This window comes from Apis laboriosa, unplaced genomic scaffold, assembly GCF_014066325.1.
Source record: "Apis laboriosa isolate Shangri-la unplaced genomic scaffold, ASM1406632v1 scaffold45_cov149, whole genome shotgun sequence".
NCBI lineage: Eukaryota > Metazoa > Arthropoda > Insecta > Hymenoptera > Apidae > Apis > Apis laboriosa.
The window spans coordinates 113,442-130,258 of NW_025223361.1; the positions used below are offsets into that span (position 1 = coordinate 113,442).

General features: G+C 30.3%; 3 protein-coding genes across 3 annotated transcripts in view; 2 read left to right on the forward strand and 1 right to left on the reverse strand.

The window, feature by feature from the left end:
- The window catches only part of LOC122716440 (phosrestin-2-like), a 36,919-nt gene extending 23,287 nt beyond the window's left edge, over positions 1 to 13,632 (forward strand). Inside the window, exons 6-10 of the mRNA XM_043939500.1 lie at positions 6,900 to 7,047; positions 7,805 to 7,999; positions 9,208 to 9,371; positions 12,446 to 12,727; positions 13,169 to 13,632. Of these exons, the coding sequence (XP_043795435.1) occupies positions 6,900 to 7,047; positions 7,805 to 7,999; positions 9,208 to 9,371; positions 12,446 to 12,727; positions 13,169 to 13,459 (1,080 nt within the window). The 3' untranslated portion in view covers positions 13,460 to 13,632. The remainder of the gene's footprint in view (positions 1 to 6,899; positions 7,048 to 7,804; positions 8,000 to 9,207; positions 9,372 to 12,445; positions 12,728 to 13,168) is intronic.
- A 1,014-nt stretch (positions 13,633 to 14,646) lies between these two features.
- Positions 14,647 to 15,832, reverse strand: LOC122716448 (sex-regulated protein janus-A). The gene is made up of 3 exons (XM_043939513.1): positions 15,748 to 15,832; positions 14,984 to 15,123; positions 14,647 to 14,828 (listed from the first exon to the last, which is right to left on the reverse strand). Exons 2-3 carry the CDS (start codon positions 15,045 to 15,047, stop codon positions 14,647 to 14,649), a joined length of 246 nt encoding a protein of 81 aa, XP_043795448.1. The 5' UTR covers positions 15,048 to 15,123; positions 15,748 to 15,832.
- On the forward strand, positions 15,478 to 16,794 carry LOC122716446 (mitochondrial mRNA pseudouridine synthase Trub2). Its single transcript, XM_043939511.1, has 4 exons — positions 15,478 to 15,714; positions 15,787 to 16,195; positions 16,289 to 16,425; positions 16,517 to 16,794. The coding sequence occupies exons 1-4, from the start codon at positions 15,582 to 15,584 to the stop codon at positions 16,792 to 16,794; spliced, it is 957 nt and encodes a 318-aa protein (XP_043795446.1). The 5' UTR covers positions 15,478 to 15,581.
- Positions 16,795 to 16,817: the final 23 nt, after the last annotated feature.

Here is a 16,817-nt window from a genome sequence, read left to right on the forward strand (position 1 = left end):
TTTTTTTTATTTTTATTTTTCCCTAAACGTTCTTGGAAAGGAAAAAAAAAAGGAATCGTTCCTTCCTATTCAAGGAAAAATACGTGTCTTCTCACTGTCTCCAGTTGGATAAAGTTAATCCCATCGGAGGAGGAGGGGGCTGGTGCATCAACTCTTTACTGTTTTTTAAGGAAACGTTATACAATTTTGAAACCAAAGGGACAACAACACTTTCGTCGAGGGATATCCCAAACTTGTTTCACAATGCTCGAGGAGGAAGGAAGGAAGGAGGGCCACCGTCGCAAGGGGAATACGAATCTCTTGTAAATGCAGAAAGGGGGTGGGGAAAAGAAGCAATTTCATCGAGAAACATCCATCCACGTTTCGCCATCGTGTTGTTCTCCCTATCGACACGTCGTTTACAACGACGGGTTGTCGAAAATTTTGTCGATCGAATCGGGTTTATTCTACGAGACAAATTGGTTGGACCTTCGAGAGGTTGAGTTTCCTCTCTCGTAACTTTCAATCTCTCTTGATTTCAACGACAAGTTCGAATCCTATATATCACACGAGTGGTGATAATAAGAATGTGACGAAGGATCACATTTTCGAATTTCGTGTTGAATTTCAACGGAAGTTGAGGATACATCGAATGAACTTGTGAATACGATCGAACAATGAACAATTCGGATTGGTTAGAATTTCAACTGTAGTAAGTTTTCCCATAAAATATTTCGAGATTCGAAATATGCACCGTGATTCCAATTAGTCTTGTTACGTAGTCGTGACAAATTAAATTAAATTAAATTTGAAAAATATATATTTATAATAATTAACATTATTAACAAAATTCTGGACGAAGCAAGGAAAATTCATACAACGAATAAAGGGATGGCGAGAATGGTTTTCCACGCAAACAATAACACGCTATAATTGAAAGAAGAAAACGAATCATAGAGCGGAACATTGTTTCGTTTTTTCAAACATCAAAGCCGGCAAACTGATCAAAGGTAGAGATTCTGCTCGAATGACGTAACGAATCTGGCCGGAAGCTAACCTTGGCCTGCAACCCATGGATGCGCTTTGAGAAAAGTTTCTATCTCTGCTTTTCCACGTTCTCTTTCGACGTTCGACACGAGTTTGAATGAAACTGAGCTATTACTCGACAAATTTTCACTTTTATCGAGACAGAGATATTATATTCGAACCATTATCCGCTGGATTACTTTTATTTAAAAAAAGTAATAGTAATAATTTTCGAATAAAATATAATTTGATATGCGTAATTAATAGCTTCGATGCAAGCACAGAAAATATATTCAAGTTAATTTAACATTTTTGAAATTGTAGTGTTTTAACTTTATTTATATATATATAAACGTAATGGTATTACATTTACATGCACAGTACGTTTTAACGAAATGAAATATTATCACTCGAAGTGATTTAGCATTTTATTTTGTACGAGGAATAAAGACTATATTTTTCAATCCACTTAAAACTGCATAATTCCACTCTAAAAAAAAAAAAAAAAAATGACACGTTGATCTTCATCTACATCTTCCATTCGATTTTATTTTAAAAAAAAACAAACTCGAATCATAGTCGCCTTATTTAGACTTTTAAAAAACGAGAAGAGAGTAAAGTGTATATTCTTTTTTTTTTTGTCTATAAAATTTTTCCAGTGAAAATTCCAGCGTATAAAAAAAAAGCTTAAGACCAGGAAAAGACTTGGAATACGTAATTAAGAGGAGGGGATACATGCATATTTGCTGACCTTCCATTCTCGGCCCTCGGAGGCTGAATAAAATTATAGACCAGCAGGCAGGAATGTAAACGATAGTAAATTTGGGATAGTAGGAAATATATATGTTTCTCGAGTACCGTAACAAAATTTATTGTATAAACGACCGCGGGAAAGAACGTTATCGAAATGAATTAATTCAGCAAACTAGCCTTCTTCTAAAGTTAATATTAGTTAGATATTATTGGGGTAACGAGTTTGGAGTCTATGAAAATTCTGAATTATATAGTTGAAAAATCTTTTTTAAAAACTTTTCCATTCCAATTTCTCGAAAATCTTTGAAAATTAGAATGTGTCTTAATTAATAAGATAGCGCGAGATTATCTTCTCTCGGAGTTCTTTCAATTGCATTATGCAAAAATTGTTGAGAGAAAAATAGAAGATGTCTTTTTTTTAATGAATTAATCAATTTTTATTTATTCGATTGCATGTCTTTTAAATCATCTTTGTGAAAAAAAGAAGAAGAAGAAGAAGATCGATTATTCGATGGTCGATTAAAAAAAAAACTCAAAAAAAATATTATCTTCGAAAGAAGATAATATTTTCGGAACAATTCAAAATATTACAATGATTTTCCACGGATTTCGAAAGAATCGTTAATAAAAAAAAAAATAGAGAGAGAAAGGAAACAAATGTTTCGAAGGCTTTTTTTTTATTTTTCTTTTTTTATTAAGAGATATTTTTTGAAGATATATCTCGAAAACGAGCAACAGCTTTCCGTTGATTCTCGATCGGGTTGCGTAAAAAGGGGAGCGCGAAATGAAAAATATGATGTGATTTTTCGAGATATGAATTTGCCTTATCGGATTTCTCGTGCGCGAGAAGAGTTCACTGCAAATAATTTTCGAAACGAAAGGGAATGTTTTTGAAACGTAATCGATGAGTTAAATATTTTTCTTCTCTAAAGCGACGAGATGTTTTTGAAAGGCTCGAATAATATAATCGTATATTCCGGACACATTGTACGAACACGAGAAACGTAGAGAATGATTTTTATTAAAACAATCAAATATTGTTTTGAGTTACTTCGTTCAAAAGAAAAGAATATTAAATTTGTTACTAATGACGAGAGATAATACAAGAAAATTAAATTACATTATTATTATATGTGGAGAAAAACGTGGATGTAAATAAAAATGTGAAAATGTGAAAAATATCGATGCATTAATATATGCATATAAGTATCGAACTTGGATGAAAAATAAAAAAATAAATAATTTCAATAAAAATAATCCTCAGTAACGGTGAAATGTGTATCGAGTTATCAAGTGTTCGATCAAAAATAAATAAAATAAAAAAAAAAAAAAAAAAAAAAAAAAATATTTAAGTATCCCCACCGACAGAAGATCGATAACTATTTTTTTTTTTTTTTTTTTTTTTACCAAAAATTGCTAGAAATTGATATCGACAAATCCATCAATCCGTGTCGTATAAAAATGTATAAATCAAATTCGCAGATCATCTTACAGAAATTTTAATTCACTCTCACAGATTTTTCCTCCCCGATTCTTTTCACTATTTATTTTCAACTTGAACCTCATACGTGTTGTGCAAATATTTAATGCATCTAAAATGTCTGCTCGAAAATTGTTGCTGTTATAAAATCGTTGAAGAAAGAGAGAGAGAGAAAAAGAGAAAAAATTGCCACGATCCTCCTCCGTAATAACCAAGAGATTTATGGACCAACCAAGAAACGGAGAAATATTAAGACAAATGGGATATGAGTTTGAATTTCTGTGAAATATCGTGGTTGAACACGAGAGATACAACTCTATCGCCATGTTCGATCTACGTACAAATAAACGATAATAGATCTCTCGTGAACTCTTGGTAAAAGTTATTTAATTAGCTCGAAGAGAATATCGATTAGAAATTTCACGGGGATCCTCCTATCGAAGTCAAGGAGAATATTTTTGGTCACGGCCGTTGTTGCGCTCCGCGTTATTGAGTGGCAAATTGAATTATATTCGACCAATTTTCGTGGCTTTTTTCTTTTTCCTTTTTTTTTTTCTTTCAAATAAAATTAATTAGTTTTAGTTAGTTTAGGGGATTAATGGAGGAGAAAATAGATGCAAGGAGAGGTGAAAGAAGGTTTAGAAAAAAAAATTTTCTAATGAATTCTTTCGAATAATGTAAGTTAATCGAAGAAGAAATTTTAAAGCATTTTTAAAATGCTGTGGAAATTGGTAAATTTTATTAATAAATAAGTTAGTTTAAAGAGATAATTTAAGTTTTTGTTCGTAACAAATTTTTTAATGTTGGAAAAAATTTGGAAAATGATAAATTTATTGGAAAATTATTTTAATTTCCTAAATACGTAAATATGTTTGATTTAGAAAATATTTTATGATATAAGTCATCGAGATAAAGATATTCAACAAATATTGTACACGTTTTATTCGAAATTTCACTTTTCATATGGTGAAAAAAATATCTTTTTCATCGTGGAAAACAATTACGAAATTAATTTTGCCGAGACAACGGATGAAATTTTCCAGGGAAATTGGAAACGTCACCCGAATTGATGAAAGCTCTTTCTTTCTCGAGGGACGAAACCAGAGGTAAAAATTAGTATCAAAGAGCGCAAATGGGAAGTTATTATAGGCATTCTTTTAGAGATGGTAATCGATCATAATTTCATTCCAGCCAGTGAACTTTCTCCAATCCCTTCTCCTTTAATACGCCTTTATCTGTTAATCCCTCGAATATTCGTTTCGAAATACGAAATTTGTTATGATGAAACCTTTTCGAAACTAATGCATTAACAAATTACCATTTTTTGAAACCAATCTATTTCACAAAGCTTTTTTTTCTTTTTTTTCACAAGGATGAAGAAAAAGTTGCAATTCTACGAATTTATTCTCAGAGATACGATTGCTGAAATTTTTATTATTTTATCGAAACCATTTAAATCCCTTACGATTCCCTTAAGAAAGTGTTTCATCATTCGAGTGAGTGATAATTGAGACACCCTATATAATTAGATATGCAAGTTACACGTTTTATAGATAAATTCATTTTAGTAGTAAATTAATCATGATTTAATAGAAGTAATTATCTCTGAATAATAATGACAAACTATTATAAAGGCTTAGGATCCTACAATCAGAAATTTCGCGTCCCACTTGATTAAGAATTGAAAAATTTTATTATCCTCGATGAGGAAAAAAATAAATGGAAGGTTAACACGTGTTTGCCTTTATACGAATGAAGGGAAAAGAGAAGGGTAATACGAAAAATTATGATAAATAGTTTCGAGACTAGACACCTACAACCTTTTTTCTTCAACATCGCGTTCAACGTTATGTAAAAAGGATGTAGGACAGGGAAATGAAGAAATATACGAGTGTGAGAGAGAATTTCCACGATTTTTTACACCATACTAAGCATTATCGTTCGATAATATAATCAAAAATGCCAATTTTTCTCAATTATTTTCTTAAACGTTACAATCTTCGCCCCTTATCGTATTTTCTACTATTAAAAAATTATAAGATTCATTCTTCAAATCATAAGATTAGAAGAATAAAAAAAATCTCTTTTTTTTGAAGATTTATGAAGGTAAAGAAAAAAAAAAAAGAACGAAATAAAATCCTTTTATTCGAGAGGAACACTCTTTCTCGATTAACTTCGAATTATCTACTACTAGTATCCGCTTATTAATTATAAATTCTAATTACTTTTTTTTAATACGATTTAACTCCTAACAAATTCTCCCCTTCGAATTCTGTTTCATCGTGCAGACAGAAAATCACGATACAGTCATACAGGTGATAAATAATGCATGCGAGTGCACACCGTTCGTTTAAAATTGCACGAATTCGCCAAATGCGACCATTTCGCGAAAAGATCGTTCCACCGTCATCGTCCCTCCCTCTATCGTATCGTTAGGAAATTACTCGAGTGGACGGAGGCTTGAAACTCGGACGCAGTCGATAATGCGGTTTTCACGGTAGGCTACAAATGTTACCGATTCCACGCAGATTTCAAAGGCGGCAATGATCGTGCATGCGAAAGGAAAGTGAGCGAGTTTCACGGCGAATGGGTAAAAAGAGAGAGAGAAAGAGAAAGAGAGAGAGAGAAAGAAAAAAAGGGAAAAAGTTTCTAAAGAAAAAAGGAAGAAATCGAGCGGAGAAAAAAATGGAGGAGGAGAGATGCGGGGGGGAGGAGGGTTAGGCGCCATTGCGTGGAAAAAGCGCAGCTCGACAGTTTCTCTCAAAGAATGAATGCATAAAGGAGCGTGGAAAAGTGGAAGGAAGGGAGAGGGAAGTGAAATTTTAAAGAGAAATTTCACGTGAGATAGGATCGATCGATATTTATTCTTTTCTTTTCTTTTTTTTTTTTTTCTCCCTCGAAATATCGATTTTACGATACTTTACTTACTACCTTTTTTAGCTCGTCTTATGTTAAACTTAATGCTTGTATCGATATTGCATCCATATCTCGAGCTATTAAACGTTAAAGGGGTGAAAATAACGAAATTATTCTTCGAAATTATTATATCTGTGTACATTATCGAATTTTATTAGTTTCATATCGTAACTTTCATTATCGATGATAACATCGAAGGTATCTATGTACTTATAAATAGAAGCATGAGTTTTCAACTTGGTCGTAACAATAAGGGTAAAGGTAAGATGCAATACGTAACGTATGAGAATCGATTCTCGAATATCGAAATATCTCCCCTCCCAGGATTTCGTTAAACCTCCGAAATATCTATTAATTAATTATCATTTTGAGCAGAATCAACGTTCGATATCGATATAATTTATCAATCGGACAAAGCACAAATTTCTGGGGATTGATCCGTAATAATCTGTAATAATCTGTAATAAGCCGTGTGAAATCTGAATGAGAACGAAACGAGGAATAGAAATATAAAATTTATCAAGCCATTTAATCTCGAATATTGGCTCGTATCGATTAATTGGCAATATCGATCATGAATGAATCTTCTCGTTTTCTTTGGAATCAAATTGACTTTCTTTTTTTCTTTTTTCACGTATTTAATTTTTTTCCACTCGAATGTATAATTTTACTCCTTTCCCTCGAAAAATCAAATTGAAATTACGACGGTCGAGATGATTATTCGATTATTCGTTTTATTTTGCAGGAGGCGTTGGTGAAAAGGTTAGGCCCGAACGCCCACGCTTTCACCATGGAGATCACACCTTTGGCACCCCCATCGGTGCAATTGGTGCCCGCGAAAGAATATAATGGCGCCCCTATCGGTACCAGCTACGACGTCAGAGCATACATCGGTGAGGGAATTTGAAATTACACTCGATTTACGCGGATTGGACGGATTAATATCGTGGAAAGAAGAAACGATTGAATGTAACGAATGATGATCGATTAATGTGTCTTCTTTTTTTCTTTATTTAAATCGGAAAAAAAGCTCGAAGCTTTAAAGAGAAGATTTTGCGAGAAAAATATAGGAGAGAGAGACGTCTATTATGAAATATTAAAAATAACATAATTTATCGTTAATAAGTTCGTTCTAACAAAGATTTTATGCTAAAGATGTAACTGTATACTATAATATTTCGATCGATATCTCTTTTATTCTTTAACAATTTAGAGATGAATAAAGAAAATAACGAACGTTATTGTTAAAAAATAATCTTTATGCAAAAAGGGAGAGAAACTTTCGAATTAACACAAAATACCCAACTTCCTCTCAAAAAATGAAGAATCTATAGAAGAACTATTTATACTGCATCTTCTATTGATCACTATGATTCTATTGATGAGGATTCGAATTGAAATGTAAAAAACACGAATTCATCACCCTTTGTTCATCGAGATACTTTCAGAATGGATTTGAATCTCTTGCAATCCCCTGATCGCTCTTGTTTTTCCTCTCCAACAAACGATTTCTATACTTAATCCGATAGCAACTTAATTCAACTTTCAAACTAACGAACAACAATTTTGGAATTACGATAATCTAGAAGGGAAGTTTAGCATCAAATTAATGATAAATAATTCCATCTAACCGAGACGATGAAATTTTAGCCGATCGGGCGGACGAGAAGCTGCACCGGAAAACGACCGTCAGGATGGGGATCCGTGTGATCCAGCGGACCACGAAACCGCCATTGCCAGCCACGAACACGTACAGCGTGCCAGTGTCGGCTAGTCTTTCCAGAGATCAATCTTGCAAAGCTAGAGTCTCGTTCGTGGAGAATCACGAGATCACGGAGGACGAGGGTAAGCTTCGTTATTCGTGCATCATTTGCTTAGATACAAGGGTGGATATGATGATTTGGATAGATCCTTTTTTGAAGCGTGTTATATTAGATTCGAATTGATAGAGATCGATGGATTTAAGGATTTAATTTGAGAAACTTTTGATCAAGAGTTCCAATTATTATTATAAAATTTTATAATATATAATATAATATTATTAAATATTAGATTCGATCTTCGAATGGATTTAATTCGAGAAACTTTTAATCAAGAGTTCCAATTATTATTATAAAATTTTATAATATATAATATAATATTATTAAATATTAGATCTTCGAATGGATTTAAGGATATAATTCGAGAAACTTTTGATCAAGAGTTCCAATTATTATTATAAAATTTTATAATGTATAATATAATATTATTAAATATTAGATTCGATCTTCGAATTGATGGAGATCGATGGATTTAAGGATATAATTCGAGAAACTTTTGATCAAGAGTTCCAATTGATTTGATACAATTTTCACCATTGCGACTCTCTTCTTCGTTTTTTCGGTCGTGGAGAGTAATTTTCAACCGTGTTTGAAACACCGTTTTAAATCCTAGCCCACTACGAGAATTCCCTCTGCGCGCAATTAGACGAAAAACTATTAACGAAATCGACTAGCGAACGAGGCAAAAGTTTGGCAACATTGATAAATCTATTTCCACGTTTGCAATTTATTTATCGATAAACGAGAAAATTTATAAATAAATTTTTAACAAACTCCAAAATACAAGCCATAAAAAATAGAAGAAGTTACCATTCTTATTCCTATTTACATAATCTTTTTTTACATCGTTAACCCTTTCTACTATAATAATTAACCCTTAATCCTTAACCCTTTCTACTATAATAATACATAATAATACATAAAATGCGTATTGTAAATATAATTGGAATTATTGTACACATCCTCAGTACCTTTCTCTTGCAAATAGCATCGATATTCTTTCACTCGTTGCTCGACACGAGCTTCCTCGTGAGAGGAGATACACAATAAAATATAATAATACAATAATAAAACCAAAAAAAACACGACCTTATTGATCCTTCTCGAGGGTTGTGCGCATTTTTACCGCGGCGAAGAAATCGCTCGTAGCATTATGTAAAAATTGAACTCCACAAATCAATTAAATTATTAATTAAATTAATTAAATTCCATCAATTTTTCCAATCGTTTCAGAGAACACGGGCCCCCGCGCGGCTGTGGAGAAGCCGTTCTTGTTGAGCGACGGCCGCGTAGGGTTGGAGGCGAGGCTGGATCGCGCGATCTACGCGCACGGCGACCCGATCACCGTTCACGTGAACGTGAATAACAACAGCAGCAAGACGGTGAGAAGGATCAAGGTAATACTTCGATATATCGATAATCGATCACATAACATAATCGTTATTTGAAACGAAACGTTAATAAAAAGGAATGAGAGGATGATGATCGTCCTCGAGAAGCAATTTGCTAAGAGATTTTTAGATCCGTACGCTCCTTGATTTCGATTGATAATAAGTGGAGGGGGAGGTAATTTGTATTCAACTGTTTGATCAAATGTATGCGATTATCTCGTTGATATCGTGATTTAAATATCAGGTCAGGGTAAATTCGTCGAGGATGAAAATTTCGCATTATCCGGTGAAAATATACGTATATGAAATTGCATATGAAATTGTTTCGTTAATAAAGCTACAGTGATAGCGACTGAACGACGAGGAAAGGAATGAAATTCGTATTTTTATCATTTGGGGTGAAGCAATTAGGCAAATGGAAAGTGAAAAGTTTCGTTATATTTGAATAAATTATTTGGAGATCTGATCGAGCCTGATCGTGTATTTGCTCGTTCTATTTTGGCAAAAATTCATTGAGATTATATAATAAAAAAAAGAGGATAATAAAAAAAAAAAGGATCGATTCGAAAAAGTAAAAGAAAGTAGACTGGACTCATCGAGTTATTATTACTTATTCTTTTATTTCATCACGATTGAAGAGTATGTTACGAAAAATGAAATAAAACTTTTAGATTTTAATTATTGAAACGAAAGTAGAAATACGAAAAGATGAATGAATATGGAAGAAGAAGAATGATTTGAATTATAATAATAATAATTTTTTTATTCGAAGGAAAAATAATGAAATTAAGCAAAACTCTTTTAAATTTTTTTGAAGTTGAAAATTAATATAAGTTAATATTGATTTTTTTTTTTTTTCAATTAAACTTTGAAAATTTCATCAAACTAGAAGAAAGGATTAAGGGGGAAAAGTACGGAAAGAGTGAGCACGTCTGATTGTCATTCTAGTTCGAGCAAAATTATGAGAAAGTGTAGCGAGGGAGAATAAGAATGAAACTCGTGTAAAATGCAAGCTACGAAATTGAAGGGACAACAGAGATCGTCTCCTTTCCTATTCTACTAAAAATACCTTAGCATTTCGTATTATTACAATTGTAGACAAGTTTTTAACGCGCACAAAAGAAAAAAAAAAAGAAATTTAATTATTCTACGATAAAATTAACAGCCAATTTTTTTTTTTTTTTTTGAAAAATGTAAGGTTCTCTAGATTAAAGATGAAAATGAAACTATCGTTTAGAGAACTTGAAAAATTTTAAACTATTAATTTCCAATCATCTTCGATGCAGAATTTGTAAAAGAATTCCTTTATCGAATTAAAATTAATTTTTCTAATAATACTTTTCGTGTAATTTTAATTTTATAATATCGTAATTATAATTAAAATTATATTTTTCTGCTTTTTCCCGAATATCTACTCCATACTCGCTTTTGAACAACAGAAAAATTATTTTCACGATTTAAAGAATCGCGGTAATTTAAATCAACCACATTTTCGGAGAATATTAATACCAAAATTCAATTTATAGAAACACACATGTATGAAATCTAGCCAATCTATCGTAAACATTCGGAACAACAAACTTTTTAATTTGATTTCAAAATATTCGCGTCTCACGAGGAAAGTTTTTAATAATTTAATTCCGAATAAAATAATATTTAAAAAAAAAAAAAAAACAGAAAAATGTCCTGATAAAGGAAACGTGGAAAGAACTTAATTAAAAGCCCCGAATTTATCTTTCCCTTTACGAAATTCGATTAAATGTCGCAAACAAAAATCTTGATTACGGCCAAACAAATTCGCGCGTTCGTCGTGATTCGACGAATGAAGGGATCGTTTGCAACGAATTTTCTGATAATAAGAAATATGCTAAAGGATATTTGATGATATTTTATTAAAAAAAAAAAAAAATAGTAGAAATGACGAACAATATTATTCAACGCAAGATAAGATAATAAAATTTTAATACAAGTTCGCTTCCTGTAATAAAAATCCTGTTTCTTTTACTCGACGAATAAGCGGTCAAATGGCACGTCCGACCGCGTATTTATCCGTTCTACTGCACCTTTTATCTCCTATACAATTCATTCGAGAAAGAAGTCTTTTCGTCTCTCTCGGAACTAAAAACGAACGAGTCCTTTTGTCTTTCGACAAAAAAAAAAAAAGAGGGATAAATCATAGGACAAAAGATTTTCTATTCTAGAAAAAGAAAGGATCGAAAATTAAAATTCCTTCCCTAAAAGTGAGACAGCGATGAGACGTAAACGTAATTCGAACGATGGATATGGAACTTCCTTAAACGAGTAAAGGACTTGAGAGCATAAAGCGACCACGTTTCGTGTCAATTGCATTTACTTTACGGTTCATTAGCGAATTGTGGCGAACATTGTGTATCTATGTGTGTGTGTGTGTGTATGTACGTGTTTATTGGGAGCCTCGATTTCGATACTGGTGGTGGCTAACGTATGTACGATGATTTCGTACAGGTCTCTCTGTTAACTTTGTTCCAACAAACAAATTGACACGACGATGCAACGTGGGACGAGAGAGTTAAAACGGGTGCTCGTGTTCGTTCTTCGAGCGAATTCTATTATAAATTATCGATGTAATGATCGAACACGTTTCTCCTTTATTTTAAAAGAACAAAGGTTTGCAAAAGGGCAAAAATGTATGAAATGAAGATATCGAGAATGAAACAATGCAGGGATTATGCGTTTCATCTCGCATAGAATTTACTCGGTCGAAACGCACACATCGTTCTCGTGCATTAATCCTCGCCTAAAGCTGGAATCCTATTATAATTTAAAGTTAACAGTTTGATCGAGACCATTGATAGACGATGAAACTTTTTCGCTATTTTTATACACGAAACTTTAACCAAATAATAAAAGGGGGAAAATAAAAGGAAGAAATAAAATGTAATTCTCTACGAACAGTTTGTCTGATTATGAAAGAAAAATCAAATTTAAAAAAAAGAAAGGAAAGAATAAGCATTCTTTGGAATCATTCATCTCTACTTAAAAATTTTTCCATTGTGAAATTTCACGCGATTATTCACTAATTAAATCTATATGGATTGCAGGTTTTCATAGTGCAACACGTGGACGTATGTATGTTCAGCAACGGAAAATTCAAGAACGTGGTGGCCTTGTTATCGTCGCAGGAGGGATGTCCATTAGGTCCTGGAGCATCGATGAAGAAAACTTATACCCTTAAACCTATCAAAGGCTCGACCAAAAATTGGATCGCCTTGGAGGATAGTTATACGAAGGCTGAGGCAATGTTGGCATCTACTGTTATTTGCCCTGGAAATGGTCCAGAGGACAGAAACGTTTTCGCGATATACGTTTCTTATTACGTGAAGGTAAACTGTCTTTACGAAGACAGAGAATTTCTTCTTTCTCGAGCAAAATAATTCTAATAAATGAATCTATTTTTTTTTTTTTTTGATAATAAAATAAATTACGAGGAATTTATATGGATAAAATAGGATAGGAGGATTTTTCCAAATTAGGAAAAAGGATTGTAGAAAAAGATTTTACTATTTTATTATATCGGGAAAAATTCGTGTAAATTTCAAAGTTTGAATCTAATTAATTAAAACATGAAGAATGCTTATTAAATATATAAAATATTCGTACAATTTTCTTTTATATATTCAAAATAGATTATTAAAGAAAGTACATTGAAAAAATGTTTAAATTAAATAATTAATAATTGTAATAAATGTAAAATTAATAATGCTAATTAATTCTCGACTCGAAATTAATTATATTTGCTTCTATTTATCCTTTCATCCTCACAGGTCAAGCTATTAATCTCAACAATGGGTGGGGATGTATCGCTTAAACTACCATTCACGTTAATGCATAGCAATACTGATCCGGATTTAGTAGGCTTTCCATCTCCTACCAGAGAGGCAAAAATTGTAGCGAAAATGAACGAGGAAAAGATGGAAAATATTGAGAGACAGGAGGATAACAATGGGCACAAATACAAAGGAAGCAAATTGGAACCGATTAAAGAGAAATTGAAAGAGACGAAAGATATTGACGTGGATCTGATAGAACACTACGAGGAAAGCGACAGCACCTGAGAGCAGGTGCAAACGACCGACGTATCATCGCGATCATCGGTGAAGAACAATAATGGTGCAAGAACCGTGAAGAATTCCAATCACAAGAACTGTAAATTGGGTTTCAGTATACAAAGAGCTTGGTGTTGTTTCAGAAGAGCCTCTTAGTAACGTAAAAAGAAAAGAAACATGACTTTGACCATAATGTTTCTTTTCTATTGAAAAGAAAATCGCCTCTCCATATATAATTGATTGAAATTTTTAAGAATTGTGTATTTCAGATGTCAAAAGTATTTATTGAAGTTTAAATTTGAAATCCAAAATTTGAAATATAATTTTTTTTTTTTTTTGCTTTCATTATAGAAAAAAAATAAAAAAGTTATTTCATTCTTTATTCTACAATTCTACAATTTATTATTTGTGATATCGATAAATATAATTTAATAATTTTGGATTATCAAATTTGAAATTTTTTTTATATATAAAAATCAATTTAGAGACGATTTTCACCATTGAGAATAAATTACTATTTGTGCAGTTCCTATCTGAGCTATTCTTATAAATGAAATCGTACTGCCCTTTCATTATATGCATTATATGCAAACTGACAATTATTAAACAATATAATTATTGAATGACACATTGTAAAATTGATTCATCTACGCGTGTGATACCAATCACAAAAAGTCAATCTATAAAAAATATCTCAAATCTATTTTTTTAGGCAAAAAATGTTTCGTATTGTAAAGCTTCTTATTCATTGTGAAATAAATGTTCCATATAATTAAATAAATACTACAAGAGTCATTGTACCTTAATAATATAATTTAATTTAAAGGCATGTAAGTAATTAATGCCTAATTTATGAATTTTACTGTAAATGTACAGATATGTATATATATATATATATATATATATACATATATATGTAAAGCTGTACAAACTACATCATTATTAATGTAAATAATAAATTATATAAATATAATTGTACAAGAATATATGTGAAAATCTAGCCTATAAACCTCAAAATCTTATAAACCTACTAAATAATTTACTATTAAATAAAATTTTTGTTTAAGATAAGCATGCATTTAATTATTTTCTTATAAAAAAAAATATATCATAAGATTATTTTATGTAATATTTTAAACCAAAATAATTGTTTTAATGTAAAAATATATAAAAATTAAATAAAAAGTTTGACATGATTACTCACTATGCCATTGAGCTCTAGCATAACCTCTGACAATAGATTTGCTAACGTTATTAGCTTCGTCAAAAACGTTGATTAAGATATATTTAAATCTTCCGTGGCCATCAATATCCACATCGGGTACTTTATTTAATGATTCGGACATCGTGACAAATTGTTTAGTATTTGAGAATATCGCTGAAAAAATAAATGCAATAACCTATCAGTTAATTTAATGTCTACGTTCTATCAATGCAAATTATATCAAAATTATCTTTGAAAATAAGAAATTAATTATTTTTTAAATATTATATCACAATAGATACAAATATTGTTATTTAGTTTTTACATACTTTTAAAAATTATATGCCGGTTGTTGAACACTACACTTCCAAAATTCTTTAAACTTTCAGCCATTTATAAAATTATAATAGATGTCCTTCTTGTACAAATATGGCTGACTTTTTCTTATTTTTGCCGTTAGAGGACAGCTCTGTAAAGATTAAAAAAGGCAAAAATTATACAAATCAAATGATTTTTATCAAAAAATTGATTATATAGAAAATATGTTTAAATTTTAAATATAAAATTTTACAAATTAAATAAAAGAAATAAAAAATATAATTCATATTTATATCAATATATAACCTTATATCTTATATCTATAGTGTATTTTATAAAAATTAATAAATCGAGAAATTATATAGATCAAATGATTTTTATCAAAAAACTGATCATTTGTGAATTATATAGAAAATATGTTTAAATTTTAAATATAAAATATCACAAAAATAACTAAAAGAAATAAAAAATACAATTTATATTTATATCAATATATAACCTTATATCTTATAATGTATTTTATAAAAATTAAAAATTAATCAAAAATTGTTGTTATAAACGAAGTTTATATTATTACAGTGTATTATTATATTCGATAAAATATTTAACATGTCGGTTTACAAATATGTAAATGATGCAAGATTAGTATATAAGGCATTAAATGGAATATTTGTTATTTATAAATCTCCTCATATATATTTCAATACAACGAGACAAACATTGATTAATAATTTATGTAAAGGTTGTAATATATCTTTTATATATATGAACAAACCTCTTTATTGATAAAATTTATATAATTTGTTGCTTTCAGATCTTAATGACATGTATGTACGACCTCAAAGAAAATATGTAGCTATAGAGGGTGATACAAATAAAGATATGAAAGTTATTATTCGAAAAAGTTTTGCAGACAATCCATTAGTAATAGGTCCTCGTTATCAACCAAATGATTTTAAATTAGCAACAACAAAAATTATGAATCAAGATGTATCTGGTGTTTTAGTTTGTGGAATTAATAAGGGTAATCAATTGATACAAAAAATCAAAGAATATATGTGCATAAGATTTTACAAGATAAAAGGATTATTTGGACAAGCAACAGATAATTACTTTCATACTGGAAAAATAATAGAAAAATCTAAGTATACACATATAAAACGTGGTCATATTGATAAGTTATGTAGTTCAATGCAATCTTCTCATCAAAAAAAAATGTTTGAGTATGTGAAAATTTAACATACTTACATAATTAAATAATTATATATGATATAATATTAAATTATATATAATATTAAATTTTTTTATATTTATAGATTATGTGGAGTAGATATTCAAAGTCAAACTGCATATGAATTAGCAGTTCAAGGTCCAATTAGACCAGCAAATAATAATATTCCTATAATATATACAATTAAATGTGTAGATTTTTCACCTCCAGAATTTACATTAGGTAAATATATTTCATAAAATAAATTTTTAAATCAATGAAAAAAATTGGTAAAAATATCATATCCTATATTCTTATTTTATAATTTTTGCAGAAATTGTTTGTACAAATGAATATGATTTGTATCTAAAAACTATAATTCATGAATTAGGAATACAACTTCGTTCTAATGCTACTTGTACTCAAATAATATGTATACAAGATGGTTTGTTTAATATACAACAAGCATTATTATCAAAATATTGGAATTTAAAAGAAATTATGCATAATATGCAAATGTGTCAAAAACTCATAGATAAAAATGAACATATATTATATCAGGAAAATGCTGCATTAAAGCCTATTAATCATTTTGTAGAAGCTATATCTTAGATATGAGAAAAATAATTCTATTA

Excerpts from the sequence above, each read along its gene's own strand:
- LOC122716448 (XM_043939513.1), bottom strand. The coding sequence starts at position 15,047 with ATGGCTGAAAGTTTAAAGAATTTTGGAAGTGTAGTGTTCAACAACCGG. Across the intron at positions 14,829-14,983 it reads CCGGCATATAATTTTTAAAA|CGATATTCTCAAATACTAAA; the intron begins GTATGTAAAAAC and ends TTATTTTTTCAG.
- LOC122716446 (XM_043939511.1), top strand. The coding sequence starts at position 15,582 with ATGTCGGTTTACAAATATGTAAATGATGCAAGATTAGTATATAAGGCA. Across the intron at positions 15,715-15,786 it reads GATTAATAATTTATGTAAAG|ATCTTAATGACATGTATGTA; the intron begins GTTGTAATATAT and ends TGTTGCTTTCAG. Across the intron at positions 16,196-16,288 it reads CATCAAAAAAAAATGTTTGA|ATTATGTGGAGTAGATATTC; the intron begins GTATGTGAAAAT and ends TTATATTTATAG.